The 23,548-nt window shown below is 46.0% G+C and overlaps 5 protein-coding genes across 7 annotated transcripts in view; 2 read left to right on the top strand and 3 right to left on the bottom strand.

Annotated features, from left to right (window-relative positions):
- Positions 1–89: 89 nt before the first annotated feature.
- Positions 90–1,660, bottom strand: LOC6535588 (Golgi SNAP receptor complex member 1). Of its 2 annotated transcripts, none has more exons than XM_002096180.3 (4): positions 1,530–1,660; positions 1,280–1,464; positions 384–772; positions 90–332 (listed from the first exon to the last, which is right to left on the bottom strand). In XM_002096180.3, exons 1-4 carry the CDS (start codon positions 1,549–1,551, stop codon positions 230–232), a joined length of 699 nt encoding a protein of 232 aa, XP_002096216.1. In that variant the 5' UTR covers positions 1,552–1,660; the 3' UTR covers positions 90–229. The 2 variants fall into 2 exon arrangements, with proteins under 2 accessions (XP_002096216.1, XP_015047229.1); XM_015191743.2 differs by having other exon boundaries at positions 90–322.
- Positions 1,661–1,805: 145 nt separating this feature from the next.
- Positions 1,806–4,266, top strand: LOC6535587 (cleavage and polyadenylation specificity factor 73). The gene is made up of 5 exons (XM_002096179.4): positions 1,806–1,989; positions 2,049–2,210; positions 2,273–3,564; positions 3,631–4,073; positions 4,136–4,266. The coding sequence occupies exons 1-5, from the start codon at positions 1,922–1,924 to the stop codon at positions 4,223–4,225; spliced, it is 2,055 nt and encodes a 684-aa protein (XP_002096215.1). The 5' UTR covers positions 1,806–1,921; the 3' UTR covers positions 4,226–4,266.
- Positions 4,237–5,771, bottom strand: LOC6535586 (cleavage stimulation factor subunit 2). The gene is made up of 2 exons (XM_002096178.4): positions 5,527–5,771; positions 4,237–5,462 (listed from the first exon to the last, which is right to left on the bottom strand). Exons 1-2 carry the CDS (start codon positions 5,661–5,663, stop codon positions 4,355–4,357), a joined length of 1,245 nt encoding a protein of 414 aa, XP_002096214.1. The 5' UTR covers positions 5,664–5,771; the 3' UTR covers positions 4,237–4,354.
- Positions 5,772–6,044: 273 nt separating this feature from the next.
- On the top strand, positions 6,045–14,331 carry LOC6535585. 2 transcript variants are annotated; one of them, XM_015191742.3, is made up of 6 exons: positions 6,045–6,117; positions 8,265–9,252; positions 9,482–12,115; positions 12,175–12,296; positions 12,365–13,344; positions 13,490–14,331. In XM_015191742.3, the coding sequence occupies exons 2-6, from the start codon at positions 8,461–8,463 to the stop codon at positions 14,266–14,268; spliced, it is 5,307 nt and encodes a 1,768-aa protein (XP_015047228.2). In that variant the 5' UTR covers positions 6,045–6,117; positions 8,265–8,460; the 3' UTR covers positions 14,269–14,331. The 2 variants fall into 2 exon arrangements, with proteins under 2 accessions (XP_015047228.2, XP_002096213.2); XM_002096177.4 differs by having other exon boundaries at positions 6,069–6,611.
- Positions 14,332–15,240: 909 nt separating this feature from the next.
- The window catches only part of LOC6535584, a 59,683-nt gene continuing 51,375 nt past the window's right edge, over positions 15,241–23,548 (bottom strand). The window contains exons 4-10 of the mRNA XM_039375361.2: positions 20,615–20,818; positions 20,397–20,548; positions 19,655–20,329; positions 19,463–19,600; positions 18,955–19,406; positions 16,430–18,876; positions 15,241–16,360 (exon numbers count right to left, since the gene is read on the bottom strand). Of these exons, the coding sequence (XP_039231295.1) occupies positions 15,650–16,360; positions 16,430–18,876; positions 18,955–19,406; positions 19,463–19,600; positions 19,655–20,329; positions 20,397–20,548; positions 20,615–20,818 (4,779 nt within the window). The 3' untranslated portion in view covers positions 15,241–15,649. The remainder of the gene's footprint in view (positions 16,361–16,429; positions 18,877–18,954; positions 19,407–19,462; positions 19,601–19,654; positions 20,330–20,396; positions 20,549–20,614; positions 20,819–23,548) is intronic.

Below are 23,548 nucleotides of genomic sequence, written 5' to 3'. Positions count from 1 at the left end.
GGTTGCTTTTAGGTATATAAGTTGTTATGTTTGTTGTCTGCCTAAAGTTATTGATTGCTGCCTGACATTAAGATCTAGGGCTGCTGGGATTCTCTTATATAGTAAATTTTATTGCTATCACAAGTTAATCATACACATATACCGTCGGAAAAAACAAACTAAAATTGCAATTGTCTGTAATGGAGTTGAATGCAAGCTCTATCTTTGGCCGAATCGGGGCTGCAAATCACTAGTTGAAGGCGTAGAGTAGCAACAAGATCACACAGAAGCCAATAACTGCTCCCAGGATCAGTGAATCACGTCGCTTTTTGATATTGATGCGCTGAATGAGACTGTGAATATACATTATACAAAAATCGAATTAATAATTTATTCTATCTCACCTGGAAATCAGTGGGAATCGATTGGAGATATCGTTAAAGCGGGTCTGCAGCCGCTTGAATGCCTGTCGCTGGGCGTGCAGATGGTCACGCGTCTCAATGGCAATGTTAATCTGATCGTTGACCAGGTGACTGGCGCTGTTGAGGTGCCCACTCTCCTTCAGGTACATTTCTCGCCGGTTCAAGCCCGAGATGGAAGGACTGCCGGAGCTGGTGGCCAATCCAGAGCCACGAAGCAGCTCCTCGCGCTCGATACGCATTGTATGATTGGCGCAGATCTTGTTGAACTCCTGCCGGTACCCCTGTAGGATTTCTCGATGCCTCTGCAGTGTGTGCAGGGCGGCTGCTCCCGAGGAGGGCAAATCGGACATGGACTCATTTAGCGAGGATAGCTGCAATTAAGAATGATGATATAATTATATTCACTTCTTCGGAAATTGAACATGCCCAGAACGCAATCAAGAAATCCATATTTTACTTTCGGGTTTCAAAATTATGCTGGCGGTACATTTTTATCATTTAAGTAATCTATTTAAGTATTTAATTTATTAAGCGGATTATATGTTTTCGTTTAAAGAATCTAGCAAAAATCGAAGAATATAAAACAAAACCCGAATAAAATAATACATTTGTTTCACGCGTTCCTAGAGGCTGCTTTTGTGGAAAATTGAAAAGTAATGAAATGTTTATTATAGCAGCATCCTAATCGTGGCAGTTTTTTTTTAATTATGTGCTGAATTTTGCTAATAATCATTTTTAAAAAGCTTTAGTTTTAAACCAGCCAGTCTTTGGGTGCGGGTGCAATTAATTAGCATTAGCATTATTTTGCTTTCGGGCTTAGTACCAGCTTCATATGATAATCCCTGTACCATGTCATGGACTTGGATCACCTATCCCACCTTTTCCAGCATTTGCTCGATCTCTTCCGATAGCGAATCGAAGACGTGCTCGCCCAGGAGCGGCGATGTGTCAACGCCTCCTAATCCTCCGCTTCCACCTCCTCCGCTGCCCGCTCCGATTTTGCTGAATGCCACCAGCTTCAGGTCGATCTCGTTCTCCAGGCTTCGCGCCTGCTTCCTGAGCACTGTGTGTGAGGTCGATGGGAGAGATAAGTTACATGGAAGGTATCCGATAACTAACACTGCTCACCATCGTAGCTGGATCCTCCCATTTGTCCAAAATAGTTTTCCTTTTTTTGTTCGACTTTCGTGTGGCAATCGGTGTGGCCAGGTCATGCGAGGCCCAACTGGACGTGATGAAGCATCACGAAAAATGAATAGCCAGATTTTTTTATGTCTATATGTAAAAGATGAATGGTTACTTCGAAAGTATTTAAAAATACATTTTCTTAATAATTCTACGCCAAAACCTTAACTTTCTTACTGCAAGCCAAATGTAAAGAGAAAATGTATCTTCCAGCTCTTGTGTGAACAGGTCTTTACCGGCAGTCAATAAACTTTGGTCACACTGCCCAGCACATCATTTTGTTGCCGGCGATTTGTAAAGTTTGTTTGGTTATTGATTACATTGTATTAGACATCATGACACAGGCAACAGGTGATGCACGCATGCCAGATGAGGAAAGCGACCTGCTGCAGATCAAGCCACTGTAAGGAAACTTGACTTAATCCATATTCACGAAACTCAGCGGTAGCGTTTATATTTCAGTGGTGCTGGCCAGGAAGTTGGACGCTCCTGCATTATGCTGGAATTCAAGGGCAAGAAGATCATGCTGGACTGCGGAATCCATCCGGGATTGTCCGGCATGGATGCCCTGCCCTACGTGGATCTAATAGAGGCGGATGAAATTGATCTGCTGTTTATTTCACAGTGAGTACTGTAGAGATTAAATGCACATTAAACTTTTAATGGTGAATCGGTATAATTGTCAGTTTCCACTTGGATCACTGTGGCGCCTTGCCCTGGTTCCTCATGAAGACCAGCTTTAAAGGCCGCTGCTTCATGACCCATGCCACTAAAGCCATTTACCGATGGATGTTGTCCGATTACATTAAGATCAGTAACATATCCACCGAGCAGATGCTGTATACAGAAGCTGATCTGGAGGCCTCTATGGAGAAGATCGAGACGATCAATTTCCACGAGGAGCGCGATGTAATGGGCGTGCGCTTTTGTGCCTATATTGCTGGTCATGTTTTGGGAGCTGCCATGTTCATGATAGAGATTGCTGGTATCAAGATCTTGTACACTGGTGACTTCTCGCGGCAGGAGGATCGACATTTGATGGCCGCCGAGGTGCCACCCATGAAGCCGGATGTTCTAATCACAGAGTCTACCTACGGCACTCACATCCACGAGAAAAGAGAGGATCGAGAGAACCGATTTACCTCGCTTGTGCAGAAAATAGTTCAGCAAGGCGGCAGATGCTTGATCCCTGTATTTGCTTTGGGCCGTGCCCAAGAACTGCTACTTATTCTGGATGAATTCTGGTCACAAAATCCGGATCTGCACGAGATTCCCATCTACTATGCCTCCTCTCTGGCCAAGAAGTGCATGGCTGTCTACCAGACGTACATCAATGCCATGAATGATCGAATTCGACGACAGATAGCGGTAAACAATCCCTTTGTTTTCCGCCACATTTCCAACCTAAAGGGCATCGATCACTTCGAGGATATAGGGCCCTGTGTAATCATGGCTTCGCCCGGTATGATGCAGTCGGGATTGTCGCGAGAGCTTTTCGAGAGCTGGTGTACAGATCCCAAGAACGGAGTGATCATAGCCGGTTACTGCGTGGAAGGCACTTTGGCCAAAGCCGTTCTCTCCGAACCGGAGGAGATCACCACACTGTCGGGTCAGAAGCTGCCGCTCAACATGTCCGTCGACTACATATCATTTTCGGCTCACACGGACTACCAGCAGACTAGTGAATTCATCCGCCTACTAAAGCCCACGCATGTGGTGCTCGTCCACGGAGAGCAGAACGAGATGTCGCGTCTGAAGTTGGCTCTACAGAGGGAATACGAAGCAGATGCGAGTACAGATATTAAGTTCTACAACCCGCGAAACACGCATGCCGTGGACCTTTATTTCCGTGGCGAGAAAACCGCCAAGGTGATGGGAAGCCTCGCTGCCAAGAACTCGGAGGTGGGAAGCAAACTCTCAGGCGTTCTAGTTAAACGCGACTTCAAGTACCATCTGTTGGCCCCTTCTGATCTGGGGAGTAAGTAATATATTGATAAATTCCTTTGTTAAAATTTCAATTCATTGAATCAAAAAATACCCACAGAATACACGGACATGAGCATGTCTGTTGTAACACAACGTCAGTCGATTCCTTGGGGCAGCTCGTTGGCCACTCTAGAGCTCCTGCTAGATCGCATTGGTGCCGGATGCGTGGAGGTGCTGGAGGCGGAGCGAAAGCTGCGGGTTTTCGGCTGCATCGAGCTGACTGTGGAGCAGAAAATCATTGTAATGGAGTGGCAAGCGACCCATGTGAATGATGTGTACGCCGATGCCGTTCTCGCCTGCATCATGCAGTCAGAGTTGGGAGGAACAAATCTGAAGGGCGCCACAAAGCAAACCAAGTCAGAGGACTCGCGCTTTCGGGAGTGCCTAATTGAGACACTACAGGACACCTTCGGCGACAACTGCGTGCCAAAAATGTTCAAGGGCGATCTGCTGCCAGTAACGGTGAGCGGGAAACGTGCGGAAATAAACCTGGAAACCCTCGTAAGTGTTCGTAGAAGCTGCTTTCTAAAGGCGTAAATATCGATAATCTGTCATTTTTTCAGGTCATAAACTGTGCTGAGGATGATGTGCTTCGACAAATGCTCAACACGACCGTACAGAAGTTGCACCAGACCCTAGTCTCCGCTCTTTGAACACAGCACCATTCCGCTTATTAAAAATTCTTGCGTGAAAATTTTCTTTTTATTAATTGATTCATATTGAATGTACTATAGAAAGCATGACTGAAAAGTTATTTTCCAACCGTGTTAGTCGGAGTAGATTTAGCGCTGAGTGCTCTTCGCAATCTGCTCCTTGAGCATGAGGATACTGGCCCGTTGCTCGGAGGGCAGCTGGGCAATCTGCTCGTCGGACAGCTGCAGCACCTGCATAATAAGGGCAGCCTTCTCCTGGTCGGAGGCGTCCGAGGGCAGGACTCCATGGGCGCCTAGTCTGCTCTGTAACTGCTGAGCGGCCGCCTGTTGCTGCTGTGTTGGTGGCGGTGCTTGGGGAATACCTTGTGGCGGTGCCTGCTGCTGAGGACCAGGTCCTGCCCTTAACCTGGGATCCATGGGACGCTGGCGCGGATCGCTGGGATAAGGGGCCGTTGGCGCCTGCTGCTGTGGGGGCATCTGGGCACGAGTTCGCGGATCCATCAGTGGCGGAGGCACTGGATTGGGAAGAGAACCACGCAAATCCTGGTCCATACCGCGGCCCATCATCCTGTGATCCATCGGCATGGGTCCACCGGGCACCATGCGCAAATCGATATCGTTTGGATGGACATTGGGTGGGAAGCCAGGTCCGGGGACGGGCATTGGAGGCTGAGGAGCCTGCTGCTGTTGCGGCGGAATCTGCACCTGCTGCTGCGGAACCTGCTGTTGTCCCATCATGGAGTGGTTCCCAGGACCCTGGTGCGGATTTCCACCCAAAACGGGAGGCATTTGATTGGCTTTGAAAAGCATGCCGAGCGCCTGCTGCGGATCTACGATCCTCATAACCACCATTGCCTGGAGCAAAGCGTAGGCCAACTGAGGATTGAGCATAAGCATCTGGCGTGCCTCCGAAGGATTGCTCACGATGCAGAGCTTCATCTGCTTCATCAGCTCGTACATTTGCTCCGGTGGCAGGGATGCCACAGTTTTGGTGATGAGCTCGGGAGCATCCTCCGGCTCGCAGGGCTCGCCATAGGGATTTTCCACTTGTGGTCCCTGAAGCAGCTGCTGCATCTCCATACGCGACTTCTCCGTACAGGCGTTATCCACCCGCAGTGTTCTGCCGCCGATCTCATAGCCATTCAGATTCCGCATGGCACTTAAAGCCGTCTCCTGGTCCTTGTACTCGCAGAAGCCAAAGCCCTTGGGTTTGCCGCTTTCCCGGTCGAAGACCAGTCTGGAGGATTAGGAATAAGTGCCTTACAGTGGGGTATTGCATGGCTATATATAAAATATCTCACTTCAGTGACAAAACCGGGCCCACTTCGCTGAAAATCTCCTTCAGCTTCTCCTCGGTGGCCTCGTAGGGTATGTTCCCCACAAAAACCGACCGCATGGACTTGTCCATAATACTTTGTTCCTGCGCCTTATCTGCCATATCTGTTTTTTTTTATTATTTAATGCAAAAATCCGAGAAAATCTTAGCGAACGTTGACAAATTTATCCAAAGAATTCCCTGCAATCCGGCTTGATGTTTCTTCTTCTTCTTTGAAAAATTTCCCTTACCAGGGACTCAAAAAAAATGCATATTGTTAATGGGAAATAAATCGCTATGGTACAGATAATAATATTAACAATATGTAATAAACGATTAAGAAACTATTTCGTTATATTTTCTAACTTAAACACCTGAAAAAGTATAAATAGTTTTAATCTAGTTTTTGCTACTCCCGTCTCTTGGTTTCACCGAAAAATTTAATATTTAGCGAGAAAATAGCTTAAAGAACTGCTCAGATTTAAATACCACCACTGCTAGTGCTGGGAATTTCCCGCAGCCCGCATACGTTTTGCAGCACTTCAGCGCCTGGTGTTGTAATTTTTCTTGTCGCAAGGTGAAAACGATTTAAACGGTTTTCGGTAGTGAAAAGTGCAGCAAATTGCACGAATTGTACACCAAAGTGTAGATGAAAGTGGCGTTTATTCGATTTCGATGCGGCAGTAGACAAAAAACGGCTTACAGTGCATGAAAAACGTGCTTGAAAATTTTACTTTGTGTGTAGCCACACGCACTCCAACACACACAAACGCACACACACACAGCAGAGGGAGATAAACGCAGCGATGGCCTCGTAGTTGTACTCGAACATATAAAAAGCTCGCTTGTATATTGGAAGAAGGAGCGCACAAAGCGGAAGACGAGAGGAAAGATTTCTGTGTCATTGAACGAGAAAAAGAAGAAGAGAAAAGAGTCAGGAGCTCCTGGTCCTCCTGTTCCTCCTCCATATCCACCGCCTCTCCATCTTCAAGCGGCCGCAGGTGCACCACGCTCTTTCCATTTCCAAGGATACTCTCTCAGCCGCTCGCTCTCACTCCTCGATCGATACTGGTAATTAGCTGGCGTCCTCTCTTCGTGGAAGTGTCATTCCATTCCATGGAGGAAACGAAAACGAAATCGATGGCAATGGCTGGCGAACAAAAGCGGAAATATGTGCATTTTTAAATTGTGTGTGTCTGTAATTATGTGAATAATAAGCATCAGAAAAAGGCGTACAATAAGTGGCAAGATCAGCAACATTAACGTACACACACGCGCGCGTGCACACTGGAAAAAGGGTTGGCTGTAATTGTTGTTGCTGCAAAGTGGGATATTGGAATAAATCATAATGCATTTACGCACCGTGTGCTCCTCTTTTTTCAACTGTCTGTGTGTGCATGTGGGTGTAGTGTGTGCGTGGTGTGTGTAACCTTTGGCAAAGGAAAAATCAATAGCAACAGACGTAGACATTTGTTTGCCGCTGTTTATGTGCAGCCCTCGCATTGTCCTTTGCCCCCAAAACAAAGAGCCACCCTTGCAGAGATGGCCAAATCCCAAAAAAGAAGCCAGCAAGTATTGGTCTACAGAAAGACTATAAATAAAAGCAAAAGTTATTGCAAAAGGCAAGCAGCAAAAGGCAAACCAGAGGAACGGGCAATAACTCGTCAGCAGGCTGGGTCTGGGTCGTTGCCTCTTTTTTCCGATTCTGATTGCGTTTCTTCCTGCTGCTCTGGCTCCCCGAGCGAAAAAAGCTGCTCCAAAAGTTGTATCACTCATCTGCGGCCGGCATTCCAATCCGCCATTTCCACCACTCACACCTGGAAGTTAAAAGCCTCTCCTCGCTTCCAAGCAGGACCATCTAATCAGAATTCGCATGTTGGTCTTAAGCTCCATTCTTGATAATTAGATAATAATGTTAATATCAATGGACTTAAATATCAGACGTGGGCTTACTAATCAATAGAATCGATTTAAAAATTACCCCCACTAATTTTGAAAATGGGGAATAGACTTTTAGGTGACTGTTGAGGTTGAGTCCGCTTTGTTTTAGTCGATATTCCTGTAACCTCTGTTTCTTACAATGACTTTTGAGATCCTCACTAATTAACAATGAATAATATGATACAATGTACTTATTTTGAAGCTTTCTAAAAAAAGAAATAATTACTGGTTATTCAAAATCATTATAATGACCATCTGAGAAATGTGGTCTTATTTTCAGCAGCCTTTCTTCAAATGATTTTCTTTTTCTCATGCTTTTATCTTGGTGGCTTTTAAAGAAATTAGTCACTACAAAGAAACTTGCATCGAAAGTTTTGTACTGATTCTTTGTGGCTTCACCCGATAGTAAAACATATTTGTAGTTCTCATTCTGCAAGATTTTCTTAAAGTGTGATTGACTGATAAAAGTTAGATATCTGGTGTTCGTAGGGTTCCTCCTGGCTTTCAATCCAAATCGCCTCCCCAAAAGTAGAAGTAGGGTTTATTGTGAAAGTATCCACCCCTTCATAAAGTTGTATTAATTTCGTAAAACCGCGTTTGTTAAGATTACGCTGCACGCATACCGCGGATACTCGATCACTTGGATTGTCGGACGGTGCATTCTTCGCATATCGGGTAGCGTTTCACCGAAGACGCTGATATCGGAGCGCAGAATGAGCCCAGGGACTGGTACAGAGACTTCTGGCACCAACATTCTGACATTTTTTATGTTCTCCATTGCAGCTCACCCGTGTCGAATCAGAGGATTGAGCAAGATGGACGCCAAACCAAGGAGATACGTGGTTTTATGACTCTGAAGGGCAGCCAAGCCAGTCATCCGTCGCACTAAAAAGCTAGAAACCAGGCTCCCAGAGCGAAGGGGCAGCCAGTGAGCAGGAGTAGGCAGGAGCCACATATAGAACAATCTTAAATTGTCATCATGGTCGACAACAGTGTCCAATGCCCCGTGTGCACATTGTACCTGCATGCGGGAATGAATCTCTCCGATCACTTGGAGACCCATCCCAAGGAGCAGGTGATCAAGGCACTGGTGCAGATGACGATCGTTGGAAACGCTGGCAACAGTATGGGTAGTGTTCTCGCTGCCGCCATGTTGACAGGAGGAACTGGAGGTGGATCCAGCGGAGGCGAAGCCAGTGCTGATGAGAAACCGGCCGTCTTATCACCACCTTCTGGCGGCGATGTTAAACCAGTCGTGGTCAATACCATATCAGCTGCAACAGCGCCTGTGCCGCCACCAGCACCACCACCACTATCCTCCTCCCTCGTGGCGGCCTGCTCCAACGTAGCCAGCTCTTCCACAACCAGCTCCACACCCACCTCCAACTCCGCAAGCAACAGCAGCAGCAGCAAACCGAGCAATCCACCGATAAAAGCACTGAAATGCGCACCGTCCACGACTGAGGTGCGAGCCAGCTCATCCGCACATCCCACCACGAGTAGCGTGTCCACTTTGTACCAGCCGCAGGTCACTCCGGATTATCGCTTCAACCAGCAGCAGCCGTCACAGACGACGGGCTTTGGGCGTGGTATCACCGCCTCAACAGCCGCGCTGGTAATTCCGCAGTTGCCTCAGCAGCACTTCCTCGCTAGCCATCAACAGCAGGCTCACTTTTCACATCAGCAGCCCCCGCAGCAACAGCAGCAGCAGCATCAGCCTGCTCTGAAGTTCAGCTACGCCACAGCTTTGCCCCCACCTCCGCCGTTGCAGGTGAGCTGCAAAGCATTTTTATCTGGTCAAAAAGGGTGCATCCAAGATTACAAGATCCACGTTTGCGTTAAATTTCTTGTGCCAAGAAAAAAAGCAATTGTACTTACAAAAAGTATAGACAAACAAATATATATATAATGGGCACTGTACCTTTTATGATTGGACATTGATTTTTCCACATTATTTTAGAATTGAATCTCGTTCTTAAACCACCCGAATCTCTTTACAGCTATTTACGCAGCAACAGCAGACGGTTACTCCACCGCAGACCCAGCAGCAATCGCACCAGAAACCACCTCCCGCCTATGGAGCCGCCATTAGTCAAATTCGATCTCAGCACAACCAAAACAAACAGCAGCCACAGTCCCAAAGCGTGGCCATGCAACACAACCTAGCCCTGGCACCACCGACGACAGCAGCGGTCTCAACTTCACATGCAACTGCAGCTGTCAAGCAGCCGAGTAAGCCGCAAACGGAAGTATTTCTGAATCCGCCACCACCGCCGCCGGCACAGCAACAGGTGCAGATCCACAATTTAGTGCAAAATCAGGGTCAACACCATCAGCTTCCTCAGTCGCAGCAGCCGAGCCAACAGAGTCACCAACAGCCACCGATCTTGCCGACCTACGGCTTAGGGGCCAGCAGTAGCTGCAGTTCCTCCAACAACCCCTCGACCTCGGGATCTGGTCTACGTTCAAATCGTCAGACAAACTCTCCGTTTGGAGCACTGCTTAATGCTGCAGCGGCAGTGGCCTGTGCATCGCCAGCCTGTTCCACCACCTCATCTTCGGTATTGCGGTATGCGGAATCACCGGTGGCACACTACCTTGAGCGGGACAATGGTGACTTCATTGTCCAGGAGACGCCGAAGCATATAGTTGAATGTGTGGAAAAAGAGGACGGCGAGTTCTCCGTGATCGAGCGCATTTATCAATCCCCGCCGAGTGTTCTGCACATACACGATGATGATGAGGATGACGAGGATGAAGAGGAGGAAGACGAGCATGAAGCGCCACCCGAGGAAGAAGACGGGGACGATGAGCGGGAGGAAAACAGTCACAGCCGTAATATGAGCAAGACAACGAAAAAGGCCCGTAAGACAAAGCCGAAGCGAGGCTCCAAACGCACGTCGGACGAGGAGGAGTTCATGAGCCTTAGCAGCGGATGTGAGAGTGAGATGGAAAAAGAGCGTAAGCAGGAGCAGCCAAATGCCGCGGCATCACTACCACCTCCATTGTGCACGGCTCCTTCTACGAGTGCTGCTGGAGCTTCTACCTCCAATCTGGCGGACAATCATTCCAATTCCGCGTCCAACTCCGCCTCCAATTCTAACTCCACCGCCACTACAAAGTCCAAAAAGAATCGAATTACTGTACTGAGCGATGTTCCGCTTAATATGAATGAGTACCTAGATTTGATGGGCAACATTGTGGCCTCCAGTCGTATTGGGGCAAGTCGACCGTTTGCCGCTGTGGCTCCCATACCACTCGTCAAGGTGGAGAAGGAAGAGCCCTTGGATGATTACGACAACGTAGCATTGCCTGCTAATGCCGATCTGGAGCAAAAGCCCAGTCTTGAGCACGGCACTACCAGTGTCATTCGAATGGCAAGCACGGCTGCAGCACCTAGTTCAGCAACGGCGACAGAAGTGTCTCCCGAGGATCTCACACAGCCGCCGCCCATGAAAGTCGAGGTCGAGCCCACCACTACATTGTTACCGCAGCGCTTCTCAACTCCCGCTCAGCATCGTGGGCCTAAGAAATTAGTCATCAAACCAAAACAAACAGCACCAGCGAATGCGACGACAACAAAAAAGACTGACAGACCATCTTCCCCCAGCAACAACCCATCCATATCAAGAGATCTGGTGCAGGTAAAGAGTGAAACCGTGGAGGCGCCAGCGCCGAGTAGTAGCAGCAGCATTCTGGAGAAGCACCTGACCACCAGCCGCAAACTGTTGCATCATCACTCGGCGGTGAACGACGACGATGCCCGGGTGCTGTTGGAGTTTGCGAACTCGAAGCAGCCGGCGCCACTGGCCGCAACCAGCACCACTTTCGTGGTAAATGCTAGTGCAGGTTTTCCCTCGGCGGGATCAGTTTTCGCCAGCAGCAGTAACAGCTGTTCCAAAGCACCGGCCAAGCCGGGCGAGGAGTACATCCTGCCGGACAACAACATGGACGTGGATGAGATTGTGATATCCTCGTCGTCTTCCTACACCTCCTCAGCAGCCCAGGTCCAAAACACGTTACAGCCGCCGGACTTTAACTTTCTGTACCACCAGGCCTCTACCACGGCCACGACGGCCACATACTTCAATCCCTTTTCCAGGCAGCAGCATCATCATCAGCAGCAGCACGGGGTTAGCGATGCCACCAATGCGGCCACTTTGGCTTCGTCGTCCAGCAATTCAATGGACCACGACTCGATGAATGCTACATTCCGGGTGGCCAAGACCCAATCGCTGCAGTCATGGTACCAGCAAGAGCCAGAGCACGATCCACAGAATCAGGGTGGTGCGGAATCAGGAACAGCCACTCCCTCCAATCAGAGCCAGGATGTGGTCAGCCACCAGCCCACTAACTTTAACGCTGCTCTAGCGGCCGTCGATTGCTGTAACGTTGCTTTGGACGAGGATGCAAAATATCTTGACCTGGACGCCTGCAAGCGGGAGCAGCTGAGCAGCAGTAGCAACCTGCCCTCCGCTTCCGCGTCCACAACGTCGTCGTCGTTTGCTGGTGCTGGCACGGAAAGCAGTTTGGTGGGTGGTCTGAATATTCGCACCGATGAGAAGATGCCCGCTAAGGGTGAAATCTCCGAACAAGAAAGCAACTGCGACATCGAGAACTCCTGGAGTGAGTCGGTAAGTTAAATTTCATTTCGGTTTTATCCAAAACGAAGTACAATTTGAATCCCTTACAGGTTTATGGGGACATTTCGCAGCGCTATTTCAGAAACCAGTTTTCTGGCGACTACAATCCTAATTGGCGGCAAGACTATTATCCGGCTCAGGATCTCAGCGCGCAGCAGAGGGAGCAAAAACGGTAAGCATGGGAATTTTAATCTTTGAAGACATCGTATAAAGGTTATTCCATCTCTTAAACTCCAACAGTTTTGACTTTAATGCTGTGGATGATGAGGCTTCATCTAGCTCGAGAAGGAGTCATCTGGAAGATGTCCTCCCGACAGCGGCCACCTCCTCTGCATGTACGTCAACGGCTATGCTGGCAGGTCCACCAATAGCTTCGACATCACGGGCTGCTGCTGAGGCGGCAGCGGAGGCGGCTGCTTTTGCCCAGCGAAAACCGCATCGTCGCAAGCTCTACAAGTGTCCTCACTGCGAGGCAATTTTCGAAAAGCTTAAAGAGCGCAATGCGCACATGATTGGCGAGCACAACTACGTGCGGCAAAATCGGCGTCTTATTTGCACTCAGCCGCAAATCAATACTTCGATGATACCGCCACAGCAGCAGATGATACTGCAGGGTGGTGAGGTTGAGGATTCCAAAGATGGCATAGTGAAGATAAAACAGGAGCAGTGCCAGGAAAAGCAGGATGTTGAACAAATGCGCGACCATTCCGAACTTTTGGCTGATGTCAAGGACTCCGAGCTGATGGGCATCGGCGGTGATGGTGACTGTGATGTGGATGATGACATTAAGCCACCCAACCAGCTAGATGAAAAGCCGACGCTGCCGCCATTAGCCATGACGACGCCAGCAGCTAAATTAGCAGCGTTGTATCGAATGCTCATCGCCTACAACGAATCCAAGCTCGGACAGGAGCGCAACAACCTTAGTGAGCTGGAGCAGAAGGCTATGGAAAAATCCATATTTCTTTGTTATGTCTGTCGTACCGATTTCCCGTCCGTAAAGCTCTATGACGCCCATCTCACCGAGCATCCCGCTGAATGCTTCACTTGCGGCAAGAAGTTCTACCGCTGGAAGAACTTCTCCTTGCACTTAAAGCGGCACTTGGGCTGGAAGGAGTTTGGATGCTACGTCTGCGACAAGAAGTTCGTGGTGCGCAGCGCCTTGGTCGAACACATGCGGATGCACACGGGGCAAACGCCTCTCAAGTGCAAGATATGCGGTAATTCAAATACTATTATTATTCCTTATCATGGGTCGATGAGTTTTAATGTAATTGATCATTTTGATGTAGTAGAAATACTTATCTGCGCATCATACTTAAGCTTTTATATTTCCCTAACTAATTCCTTTTTTACACACAACAGGCAAAAAGTTCAAGCGCTACTCGAATCTGACGCAACACCGCAAGCGCCACACGAAAATGATGGTGCGCAAAAAGGAATACGTGTGCCACTGCGGTGAAGTCTTGCCCTCGAAGGCCCGCTTCCTGTGGCACAAGGAAACGCACGACCTGAAGCCGAAGTGCTGTCCGTACTGCTGCGATCGGTTTGTGCACGCCAACTCGCTACGTCGTCACATACGGCTGGCCCACTCTGATAAGTTTGACTACGCCGAACCTATGGAATGCCCCATGTGTAAGCAGATCTTCGCAAAGACGTCCATCAAGGCGCATATGGCGACGCATTCAACGGAGCCCCAATACGATTGCGCAATTTGTAGCAAGAGCTTCTCCACCAAATGGAATCTCAAGATCCACTCGTGGGTACACGCCAACCGGACGGCGAAGCCCTTTAAGTGCGAATACTGCCCAAAGGCATTCGTGCGAGAGCTGGACTTCAAAAACCACATCAACGCGCACAAGCAGATCAAGCCGTACACGTGCGAGTACTGCGGTTGCAAGTTTATCCGCAAGTACAACTACATGCGACATCGACGCGAACATCACGGCACCAAAAAGTTTACCTGTGACCAGTGCGATAAGTCTTTCCATCGACATTACTATCTGATAGAGCACCGGCGAATGCACACCGGAGAGCGTCCGTTCACGTGCACCATCTGCGGCAAAAGCTCCACTACCAAGACCAATCACAACAAGCATCTGAAGATCCACCATTCGCGCGATCCGTTCACGGTGGAGGCCTAAGGGTGTTCGGTTCCAATGGGCTTCGTAATCGAACTAAAGTTTAATATAATCATTACCTAGGTAGCTGTTTATGACTCTTCTATGTGTGTACTGTGTGTGTCTGTGGTTAAAACAACAAAACAAAACAACAAATTAGTATTACTTATCGAACTATATATTTAGTTAACATATGCGATTGCCAACTCTTGTTGAATAATCAAACAAGAAACAATTATCACAATAATTACATTTTACTAATCTTAAATTTTGGATGTGGTTTAAGAAGCTAAATGTGAAAGTGTTCCCCATTCTCTTCCTCTGGATTCGAATTACAATTCGCGTCAACCGCTTTAATCCCGTTTAGGTTTTAGATTTTAACCCACTTTAGTAAAATGTTACACCTAGTTCAGTGCAATATACATCGATTAAAATCTATATGCCGCGATACTTTTCATTTCTGTAGTTTAGTTCGACTTAAGTTTATTCATTTACTTATCCATGCCTAGAAGAGCATACTAGTTAATTTAAGTTAGCCGAAATTGGTCTTGAAACTTTCGAGTTTTTCCAGAACTTAAGCACATTCTAAGCGAAGAACACATACACAGAAAACGAACACCCATCTAACAACTTGTTATATAATTTGTATTTTTCTAATTAAAGAGAAAACTCTGCCAGCAATCGAACGTAAGCGAACACAACTGTCATATTGGATAACAAATTTCGATGTACGTAGCATATTTTTGATTTATAGTAGTTGCAACTTCTCTAGGCTATTTTAAAGGATTGTTTTAATGGTTTATTGCAGCATTAGTTAAAATTTGTAGCTTTAAGTGAACCCATTAAGTATAAATAAAATTTCACAATACATGCATCATAATAATACGAAAACAAACAAATGAAAACAAAACAATTTTAAAATATTTACAACTTACGATAAAGATTTCAATGAGAACTAATGAAAAGAATCCCATTCTATGAAGGAAATAAATTCAATTTATGGATAATTACAAAACAATCAGCGCCATTTATTGATTCTATTGCGGGACAGGTGGGAGGCGACTAACACTACTTATAAAAGTAAAATTCAGATCAAATTCGAAAACTATATCAGAGCTTGAAGATATAGAACCCAGCAAAAAGGATTGATTAAAAAATATTATCTAAATAAGAGAAGTCCCAGTTCAGAACAAATAAAAATTAGCAGACTTCAATTTAATTAATATAAAATCATCGGTTTTCTGGCTTGAAATTAAATTAAAAAAAAAATATTTCCACATTTTAATGATAACAGAAACTAAAAATAACAATTAATACTGTCATACATATTCATTTATGTAGCGTAGATATAGTCTAACTAATAAAAAGAAATTTTTAATGTTCACATTCTGTGTGACATTAGCCTTTAGGTTTTTTTGAGGAACATCCAATTTTCACACAAAGATTGGTACACGAGCTTCCTTTTGTGCCTGTTCTCGAATAGCTCCACGCGGATGAGAGACTCGCTATTAGAGCGGTCAGCATTGTTCTCGTGATAATTGAGAGGATAGTGTACCCGGGCGAAAAGCAGCGAGTGTCTGCAGAGGCAGGCCTGCAGTGCCTGGCGCACTGATTTGTCCTCAAAATTGTTGTTTTTCTTAACGCCGTGCAATTTGACGCGGAAAGACCGCAATGGAAACATAAATAACTGACTGGGCATAACTTTTAGGTGGTTAAACGAAACGTTTTCGGTGTCATGGAAATCAATGTAGAATACTGTGGCTTGCTCACTGGTTGGAGATACAATTGGAGGAATCTCCTTGATAATGGCCCTGTACCACTGTTTATCCCTCGAATAGCGGGCCAGACATAAGTTGCCTACCTTAGGCTTCTTCAGTGGTTCCGCGTCCTTGATCAAAGTGCTCGTCTCTTGTATCAGGCTGATCTCGTACTTGGTAAACTCCGAAAGACATGGAGCGATCTGCAACTCCGTGGCTGATAAAACGTTGTCCACGGTGCACTGGAACTGTTTTATTCCATTGGGAAGGCTCAGAGTCTTGAAGCTTCCACTGCCGTCGTAGAAAGACCTCACCGACGAGGTGTCCAGAGGTGAAAAACTGATGGTCTCCTTAATTTCCTTAAAAAATGTAATCATAATTTTGAAAATTTTTTATATTTTTTTAAAAATTGTATTTTTAGCATTCACCTTTTGACGCAAAGCAATGCGGCGCTTCAACTGATCGGAAGCGAAAGAATTTAGCGGCTTCAACTGGCTGCCATCGTTGTTTGCAAATACTTCCATATCCATATTTTCAGAGGAATTCGAGTGTGACTCATCTTCTGATTCATCAAGTCCAGATTTTTCGGCGGCTGTTTCACCAGCGTATTTACCAAAGTCGTTGAGATACAAACTATTATTGAGGGACATTTTCTGTGCGGCTTGCTGGCAATCAAAATCCTGATCCCCGAAATAGGCGGCTTCTACCTCCCTATGATCTACCAGGAATTTTTTCTTCGTGGGTGGTTGCTGAACCGATGAAATGCTTTCGTGCTTCCACTGGGTCAGCGGCGCTTCTTCGTCTGATAGTTCTCCCTCTCCGGAGGCCAGGTTGTCAAGTTCGTTAAATACTTTAAACTCCTGGAGAGCTTTTTGGGAAGGTAAATACATGGTTTTGTTTTTGATTGCCTGCTTTTCAATTGGTACGGACATTCCGCACTCTATCATCATGGTGCCAATGTCAACATTGCCAACCTTGATCTGGCATGTGGGCAGCTTGTTCGAACCCACTATTTGAGCATCCACAATACGGACACTGCTCATCTTCATGACCAAATTCCGGTGGATCGTATCCATTTCCTTTATAGAATACTTTCCTTGTTTTGACCGCACTCCATGAATTTCCACCAGAAAGCACATTGCATTTAGGTCCGGGAACGGAGCATATGGAAGCAGTTCATCAGCCTTGACCAGCTCCACGTTGCCGTAATCCACGTAGTAGACTGTGTATTCATCGTCATTGTTTTTTAGGCGCTGCACTATTCCTCGGTAGATCAGGTTGTCCATGTGATAGGTGACCACCACCGGTTGTCCCACTTTGTAGTTATAGGAGGTGGATCGCTCCTGTTGCTTTTCCATTAGTGTCTTGTATTCCCGTACCAGCAGATTGCGCACATGCTCGATGAAGGGTTTATCGCTGGCCAAAGTCAAGTAGATGCAGCATTCGTAGGTCACATTGGTAGCGATGGCCGTGAAAATGGCCTTATCGCACTTACGTCGTGTAATCCAACCGGCGGGTGGTTTTGTCTCACCAGTTGTATTTTTGGTGTTTCCTAAATCTTCAAGCAGTGCTAGCGGAGGCATGTCCTCGTTGTGCTCGAAGCCGACTCTCCCCCCTGGCGAATCAATGGGGCTTAGGCTTTTTGTCTTAACAATTCTATCAACCTTGTCTATAAAGGATTCCCAGACTTTGAAGTCGATGGATTTTGTGCGATCAGTTCCTGCGGAGCTGACGCTTACATTTTCCGGCATCGATTGCTGGTCTTCATTATCGAAATTGACATCCTTCTGTGCCATTCCCGCCATTAGAAGAACCTTGTTGATATTAACGTACTTTATACGAGCGGGCGAAAACGCTCCACTGACTATGGAAAGAGAGCCCCATAGAACAACGCTCAAAGAGTTTTCTGTATGTCCGAGTCCCGTCACGTGGATATCGTCATACGCCTGCAACTGATCCATAAAGAATTCAATGGCGTCTTTGGACCATTCATCACTAATAGCCCGAATTCCGTGTAAATGACAGCGCTTTGCGCTGCTTGAAATGCGCATGTCCGCCTCATCGATATTGGCTAGAGAAGAACTGGGCACATCATCGACCAGATCACCCAAGTCCCTTAACTGCACTTGGAAGCGGACTATTTGGCAAGTTATACCAGGTAGTATGACTTTTGTTACTATTGCACGATGCCATAAAACCTGCGAATCGCATTTGGCTTGAACCCGTGCATAACACATATCGCCCACCTGCCAATTGGTTCTGGGCACCATATTCTGGTACATCGCGGCAGCTGCTTCCTGCACCAACTTTTGCAAGGTATTGATGGCTTGCTGGAAATGGGGCAAGGTCACGTAAAACTCATCTGGCTTTCGAACGTGAAGAATATTGACGGTAGTTCGTTTGTTGCGCTCGGTGTTATCCTGCTTTTGGTAAGGTGACAGTTCCGCTGGCCGTTCCCTCTGCTGTGCTAGAAACTTGTGCGTTTCCAAATCAAGCCGTACAGATCGTGTTGACTCTGGTGGCTTAATCATTCTACTGCTCTCTCCGCTTGAGGTACAATGTCCTTGAGCCACTAGTTGTACCCCAACACTAGTGGTTTCCGAGTTGGAGCGAACAAAATTTAATGCCACATAGACCACATCCTCCGTCGAACGAATAACTTCCATATAAAGTTTTGGATTCGAGGTTAGCTGCTTGAAGAAGGTCGTCGCTCCTGGAGTCCACATATAGGAATGCTCTGCATTGGTCTCCACATCCGCCAGGCAGCACTTAATTGCTAGCCCTGTATCCCAAAAATTCGGAGGCAGAACAAACAATTGATCCCAGAAAACCTTCTGGCTGGGACCTTCGTCCACAAGGCGCACCAGAACATATCCTGAGAAACAATAACTTTATTAGTATGAGATACGACAACCTTTAATAGTCTTGTCTTAATATTGCTGTCTTAACTCACCGTCGGGAAGAATCTGCTCAATGCTAGCACGTTTCCACTGTCCATCCGACTGCAGCACACAACCGAGACGCAGCCGTCCAAGAAAGATGTTTTGCAACTGGCTAATGTTAATGCGATCCATGGCTCCCTGCAGGCTGACTTGCAACACACAGCGCTTTTCCTCGTAGTCGTGGCGCATGACATAAAACTCCTGCGGGTCCTCCACGTGCAGCATCTGGATCATGTGGACGTCTCCGAATTGGAACGACATCCTGGGTATACGAAGCGTAGTAGAGGCAGGCTGCAGCCATTGAGAACCAATAGCTGACCCACGGTCGTCGCGTGAGCGCGCCAGGCCAGAGTATAAAAAAGAATCGCGCACGGAGATGTTGGTGTTGTAGTTGCTGGTAATCAGGTCCACCTCATGCAGTTCATGGGTCAAAGCTTTCTTGACGATCACGTGCACCGGGTTGCTAAAACCAAAATAATGTGGAATTGTCGGATTTTTAGGAGGCTTAAAATAACGTACTTCTGCACTATCTGCTTAAGGAAGGCGCTGGCTTTAGTATCCCACTCGGTTCCACCATGGTTAGGCATCAACTCCCTCAGGCTGCAGTGCACGACGGAGTACGGCAGGTGGGATAGACGTTCCGGCACCACACGGAAGCTGGAAGGGCTTGCATTGCAGAAGAAATTTGGCTTACTTATGAAGAAAACTCACTCGCTTCTGTGAGCATTAAAATAAATGCCCATATCCGGCAGAAAAACTTTCAACCAATCTCGAGTGGTTAGCTTTTGGCTGACCATGGCGCGATAGAATCGGTCCTGAACCTTGTGGTGGATAATGTAGTGCTGACCCACCACGATATCCGTCGGAACAGAGAAGCCATCCGAAAGTGTCTGCGCAAATGTATCCAGCTCCTCTCGCAATCGCTGGGCAGCATGAATGCCTTGAACATAGAAATCCTCCGGGGATTGCACGGAGCGCACCCTAACCAGTGCATCGGTCTTGAACCAATCGCTGCAGTCTTCAGCCGTTTTATTGGGATTGGTGATGTCCATTGCCGAGAAGTTGTGGAGAAAATCTAGATCCTTCGCTGGAAACTCATCACTGGATTGGGCGGTCTCCATAGCATTTTTAGCCGGTTTCTTTTGGCTTTGTGACATTTGGTTGGTCTTTAGCTTTGACTTTTGGGTCAATACAAGATTGGGTGAAAGTGGTTGAAGATTTTCCTTGCTACTGCTGGAGGACGTAAAAAATGTGTTTTCTTCTTTGGGCGACGATGAATAACAACGACTACTCTCGAAGTCAGTCTTGAAACAAACTTGTATATTAGGGTCCACAAACTCGCACTTGAATATGTTAGACATGTCCATGAATCTACTACAGGTCACGCTAAAAATATAGACAAAATATTGTAATGTTATAATAGAGAGAACAAATAGGTATAGTTTTTTTTTACCGGTAAGGATTTTCCTCGATCTTGCTGACTTGCACACTTGTTGGAATCTTCTCGATATTTTCGCAAATGAGTTTGAGCAGCCAGTTTAGCAAGACATCGCTGGGAACGCCTACGTTGTTGTCGGACCCACTTTCCAAGGTCTTTTTTAAACGCTAAGTTAAGATATGGTTGATTTTATTAAGGACTGGAACTAAATTAGTCTGTATTCAGACACCCACCTTGATGACAGATTCGTAGCCATTCAGCTGGCCCATGGCTTCGTTGAGTTTCATTTGCGGTGGCAAACTGGACTCGCGCAGCGTCTCGATGACCTGCAGCTCGGCCACCTGGAGAAGGCCATGCAGGTGGGAAAATCGCTTGGAAATGCTGGCTAGCGTTTCGGCGGCATAGTCACTCAGTTTTTGTTTAGCCGCTCGAACCACCTGCGAATGCAAGAAGTGGCGGAAAATATCCGTGGTTAGCTGGATGAAGATAGCCATGCAGATTAATACGTTGCACATTCTAATGACTCTGCGTTGCTAGCAGTTGCCACCTAACCCGACCTCACCTATCCACCTCTCCAGGTGAACGGCGAACGTCTCGTATTTTAAATTTACAGTTCCCAATTGAAGACCGTCGGTGACCACTTCTCAGAGCAGCCAGTTCGGCTTGTTTCACATAACGCTCATAAATATAATATATATATGTAGCTAATGGAAATTGCTCTCACATTTTACTAGTATGCTCAAGAACTTTAAAGCGGGAACAAATACTAAGAAGGCATTTAAAATACTTTTTAAGTTATACTACAAAAATGTAGGGCTGAGGATGAAGCTGTTAAAAAATACACACACTAGTTATTACATTTTTGAATAGTCTCAATCCCTTAAGCCATTACTTCTCGTTATTTCCTTTCTAAACGAAACGGGCAACATTGCACCTTTCGATGGTCTTAATCGCAATCATCTTCCTCACCACTTGTCAAGTGGCAATGATCATTATCAAAGATTATGTTGCTCTTAGTTGGGGCTTTGAAAGTGATTGTAACAATCGCCGAAATAATGCTGCCCCAACTCGGATCGGATCCGATTGGATGGGGCTTATGACAGCTGATTTGTAGCAGATGACAGGCAAGTTCGCGCCAGCGGGCTGTTCTGCCATTAACGGGCATCCATCGAGCGATCCAATCGCAAGAGTTGTCGTGTGTGTAAATGAAACCATGTAGGAGCCCAAATCTGGCACATCATTAAAACGAAACTCGGATCGTTTTGCCATTCCCGCCGCTCGAGGCAATTTGAAATCAATTCAGCTGACCTTGTCAAGGGTTCGGCATCGAGTCTGAGATCCCAATATTACAGGCATAGACATGTTTATTGTTTACCTTGTCTATCAAAAGTCCCCAGTTACCCAATTCATATTCCCAACCAGTCCTCGACAATTAATTTTACTTGGCCACAAAAATACTTTTTAATAGGCTGATGTTGAGAGAAAAAACAAAGAGCTTACTGCCAGCATCACGAGGCTTTAGTGTTTACAAAAATCTTTACGGGCAATGTAAAGTTCTATGCTGTGGAAATAATTTCGAGAATAACTACCACATATACCTTAAATAATAACTAAGTTTCAATCGAATACAATTCAATTAATCAGAAAATTACTTATTGTACTGGAATGATTGGAATGATTGAATTTTAAGACTAATCAATAATCTTTTCCGTTATTACAAATTCCTTTGGCAGATTTTAATTACATATAGTGTCAAAAAACTGTCTTAAAGCCCTTTAGATACATTTTACCACTTATTATTTAATTATTTCTACGCTATGTGATATAGTGCAACGATGGCTATATAGACTCGGCTATTGATAGGGATCAAAAACATAAATATTTAATTTGGTCGCAAATGATATAGAGCTATATCAAATATACATTTCTAAAACCTATAGACTACGTCAAATGGTTTCACTAGCACATAAATTTATCAAAAAATAGCTAACATTTATTATTATAAATACAATAAAAAACATTAAGTTCGCATGTGTATTAGCACTGATGTTTATTAGTGCCCGATCGTAAATCCACTGGTAGAATGTCAATCACTCAAAAATTGTTGTGAACTCTGCGATAAATGCTGTCATAACTTGATCAGCTCAGATTAATTTACTATGCCTCTGGAGATTACATAACCTTGTCGGCGTTTTGTTTGATAAACAATTTCGGTAGTTCTACATTGATTTCGTGTTAACACTTGGCAGAAACATTAAAACTATTAGTGTGCAATTAAAGTTACTATATACAACAGATAAGTTTGCACAAATGCGATTATTAAACGCAGTTTTTAATAGGATTGAACATATATTTTTTGTTTAATTATCAGCATTTGCGGTAAGTTAAGCGACGTCAGTCGATCACATACAGACAGTCGAGTTCATTTTGGCCAGTTTATCAATTAGAGACAATCGGACGGACGGACACGCAATTTGGTAGCATTTTGCGCCGCCTCGTGAGCCAGCTTTTCGATTTTCAACTTGGCTCAGATCGGCTGCGTAACTCGCGATCGGTCGCGACTCTTTGGCTTTTGCCATTAATAATTGTTTCTCGTTTTATATAATACATAATTTGAGTACGCTTTTCTCGTGTTTATTTTTGCTATTAACCATTGGGGAAGCGAACGCACAACGATTTCTGCACGCCTCGATCCGACTGGACCAGGGGCTAGGCTAATGTAATTATGATTTATGTAGGAGGCCTTGATGTGCTGCCTACTACCTTACCCCAGATCGGACCAAACTGTCCGAGCTGACTGACTGATGTGGTTAACATCCAGCAACCAGCAGCATCAGACGGGCACTTCGATTGGAATTCCCTGGATAAGGCTAATTGCGAATGCTGGACGGCACATGGCACATGGCGGAGTAATTTAGTTACCCCGCCCAAAGTCCTCCTTTGTGTCTCCATTAACTTCATTAAAATGCGGGCCCAGAAGACCCTTGGTGTGCCAGAAGAAGCCTCTTCGACCAAGTCACATTCTGTGGCAGCCAAGGACTTGCAAAACAAAGTCAGCTGCAGAACGGTTTGCAGGCAAGATGCTCTTGGCTAAAACACTCAGAAAAATAAGGTGTTGATACATTTTCATATATTTTCGGAAATCCTATATTTTGAAATCATTGTTT

The sequence above is a fragment of the Drosophila yakuba genome, chromosome 3R, assembly GCF_016746365.2.
Source record: "Drosophila yakuba strain Tai18E2 chromosome 3R, Prin_Dyak_Tai18E2_2.1, whole genome shotgun sequence".
NCBI classification, from domain to species: Eukaryota; Metazoa; Arthropoda; class Insecta; order Diptera; family Drosophilidae; genus Drosophila; species Drosophila yakuba.
Note: the sequence above shows the minus strand (reverse complement) of the source record. Positions and strands in the feature narration are given on the sequence as shown.

Excerpts from the sequence above, each read along its gene's own strand:
- LOC6535588 (XM_002096180.3), bottom strand. The coding sequence starts at position 1,551 with ATGGGAGGATCCAGCTACGATG. Across the intron at positions 773-1,279 it reads TCGAGCAAATGCTGGAAAAG|CTATCCTCGCTAAATGAGTC; the intron begins GTGGGATAGGTG and ends TCTTAATTGCAG. Across the intron at positions 333-383 it reads CGATTCCCACTGATTTCCAG|TCTCATTCAGCGCATCAATA; the intron begins GTGAGATAGAAT and ends GTATATTCACAG.
- LOC6535587 (XM_002096179.4), top strand. The coding sequence starts at position 1,922 with ATGACACAGGCAACAGGTGATGCACGCATGCCAGATGAGGAAAGCGAC. Across the intron at positions 2,211-2,272 it reads GATCTGCTGTTTATTTCACA|TTTCCACTTGGATCACTGTG; the intron begins GTGAGTACTGTA and ends TATAATTGTCAG. Across the intron at positions 3,565-3,630 it reads GGCCCCTTCTGATCTGGGGA|AATACACGGACATGAGCATG; the intron begins GTAAGTAATATA and ends AAATACCCACAG.
- LOC6535586 (XM_002096178.4), bottom strand. The coding sequence starts at position 5,663 with ATGGCAGATAAGGCGCAGGAACAAAGTATTATGGACAAGTCCATGCGG. Across the intron at positions 5,463-5,526 it reads GGCCCGGTTTTGTCACTGAA|ACTGGTCTTCGACCGGGAAA; the intron begins GTGAGATATTTT and ends CTAATCCTCCAG.
- LOC6535585 (XM_015191742.3), top strand. The coding sequence starts at position 8,461 with ATGGTCGACAACAGTGTCCAATGCCCCGTGTGCACATTGTACCTGCAT. Across the intron at positions 12,116-12,174 it reads AGAACTCCTGGAGTGAGTCG|GTTTATGGGGACATTTCGCA; the intron begins GTAAGTTAAATT and ends AATCCCTTACAG. Across the intron at positions 13,345-13,489 it reads TCTCAAGTGCAAGATATGCG|GCAAAAAGTTCAAGCGCTAC; the intron begins GTAATTCAAATA and ends TACACACAACAG.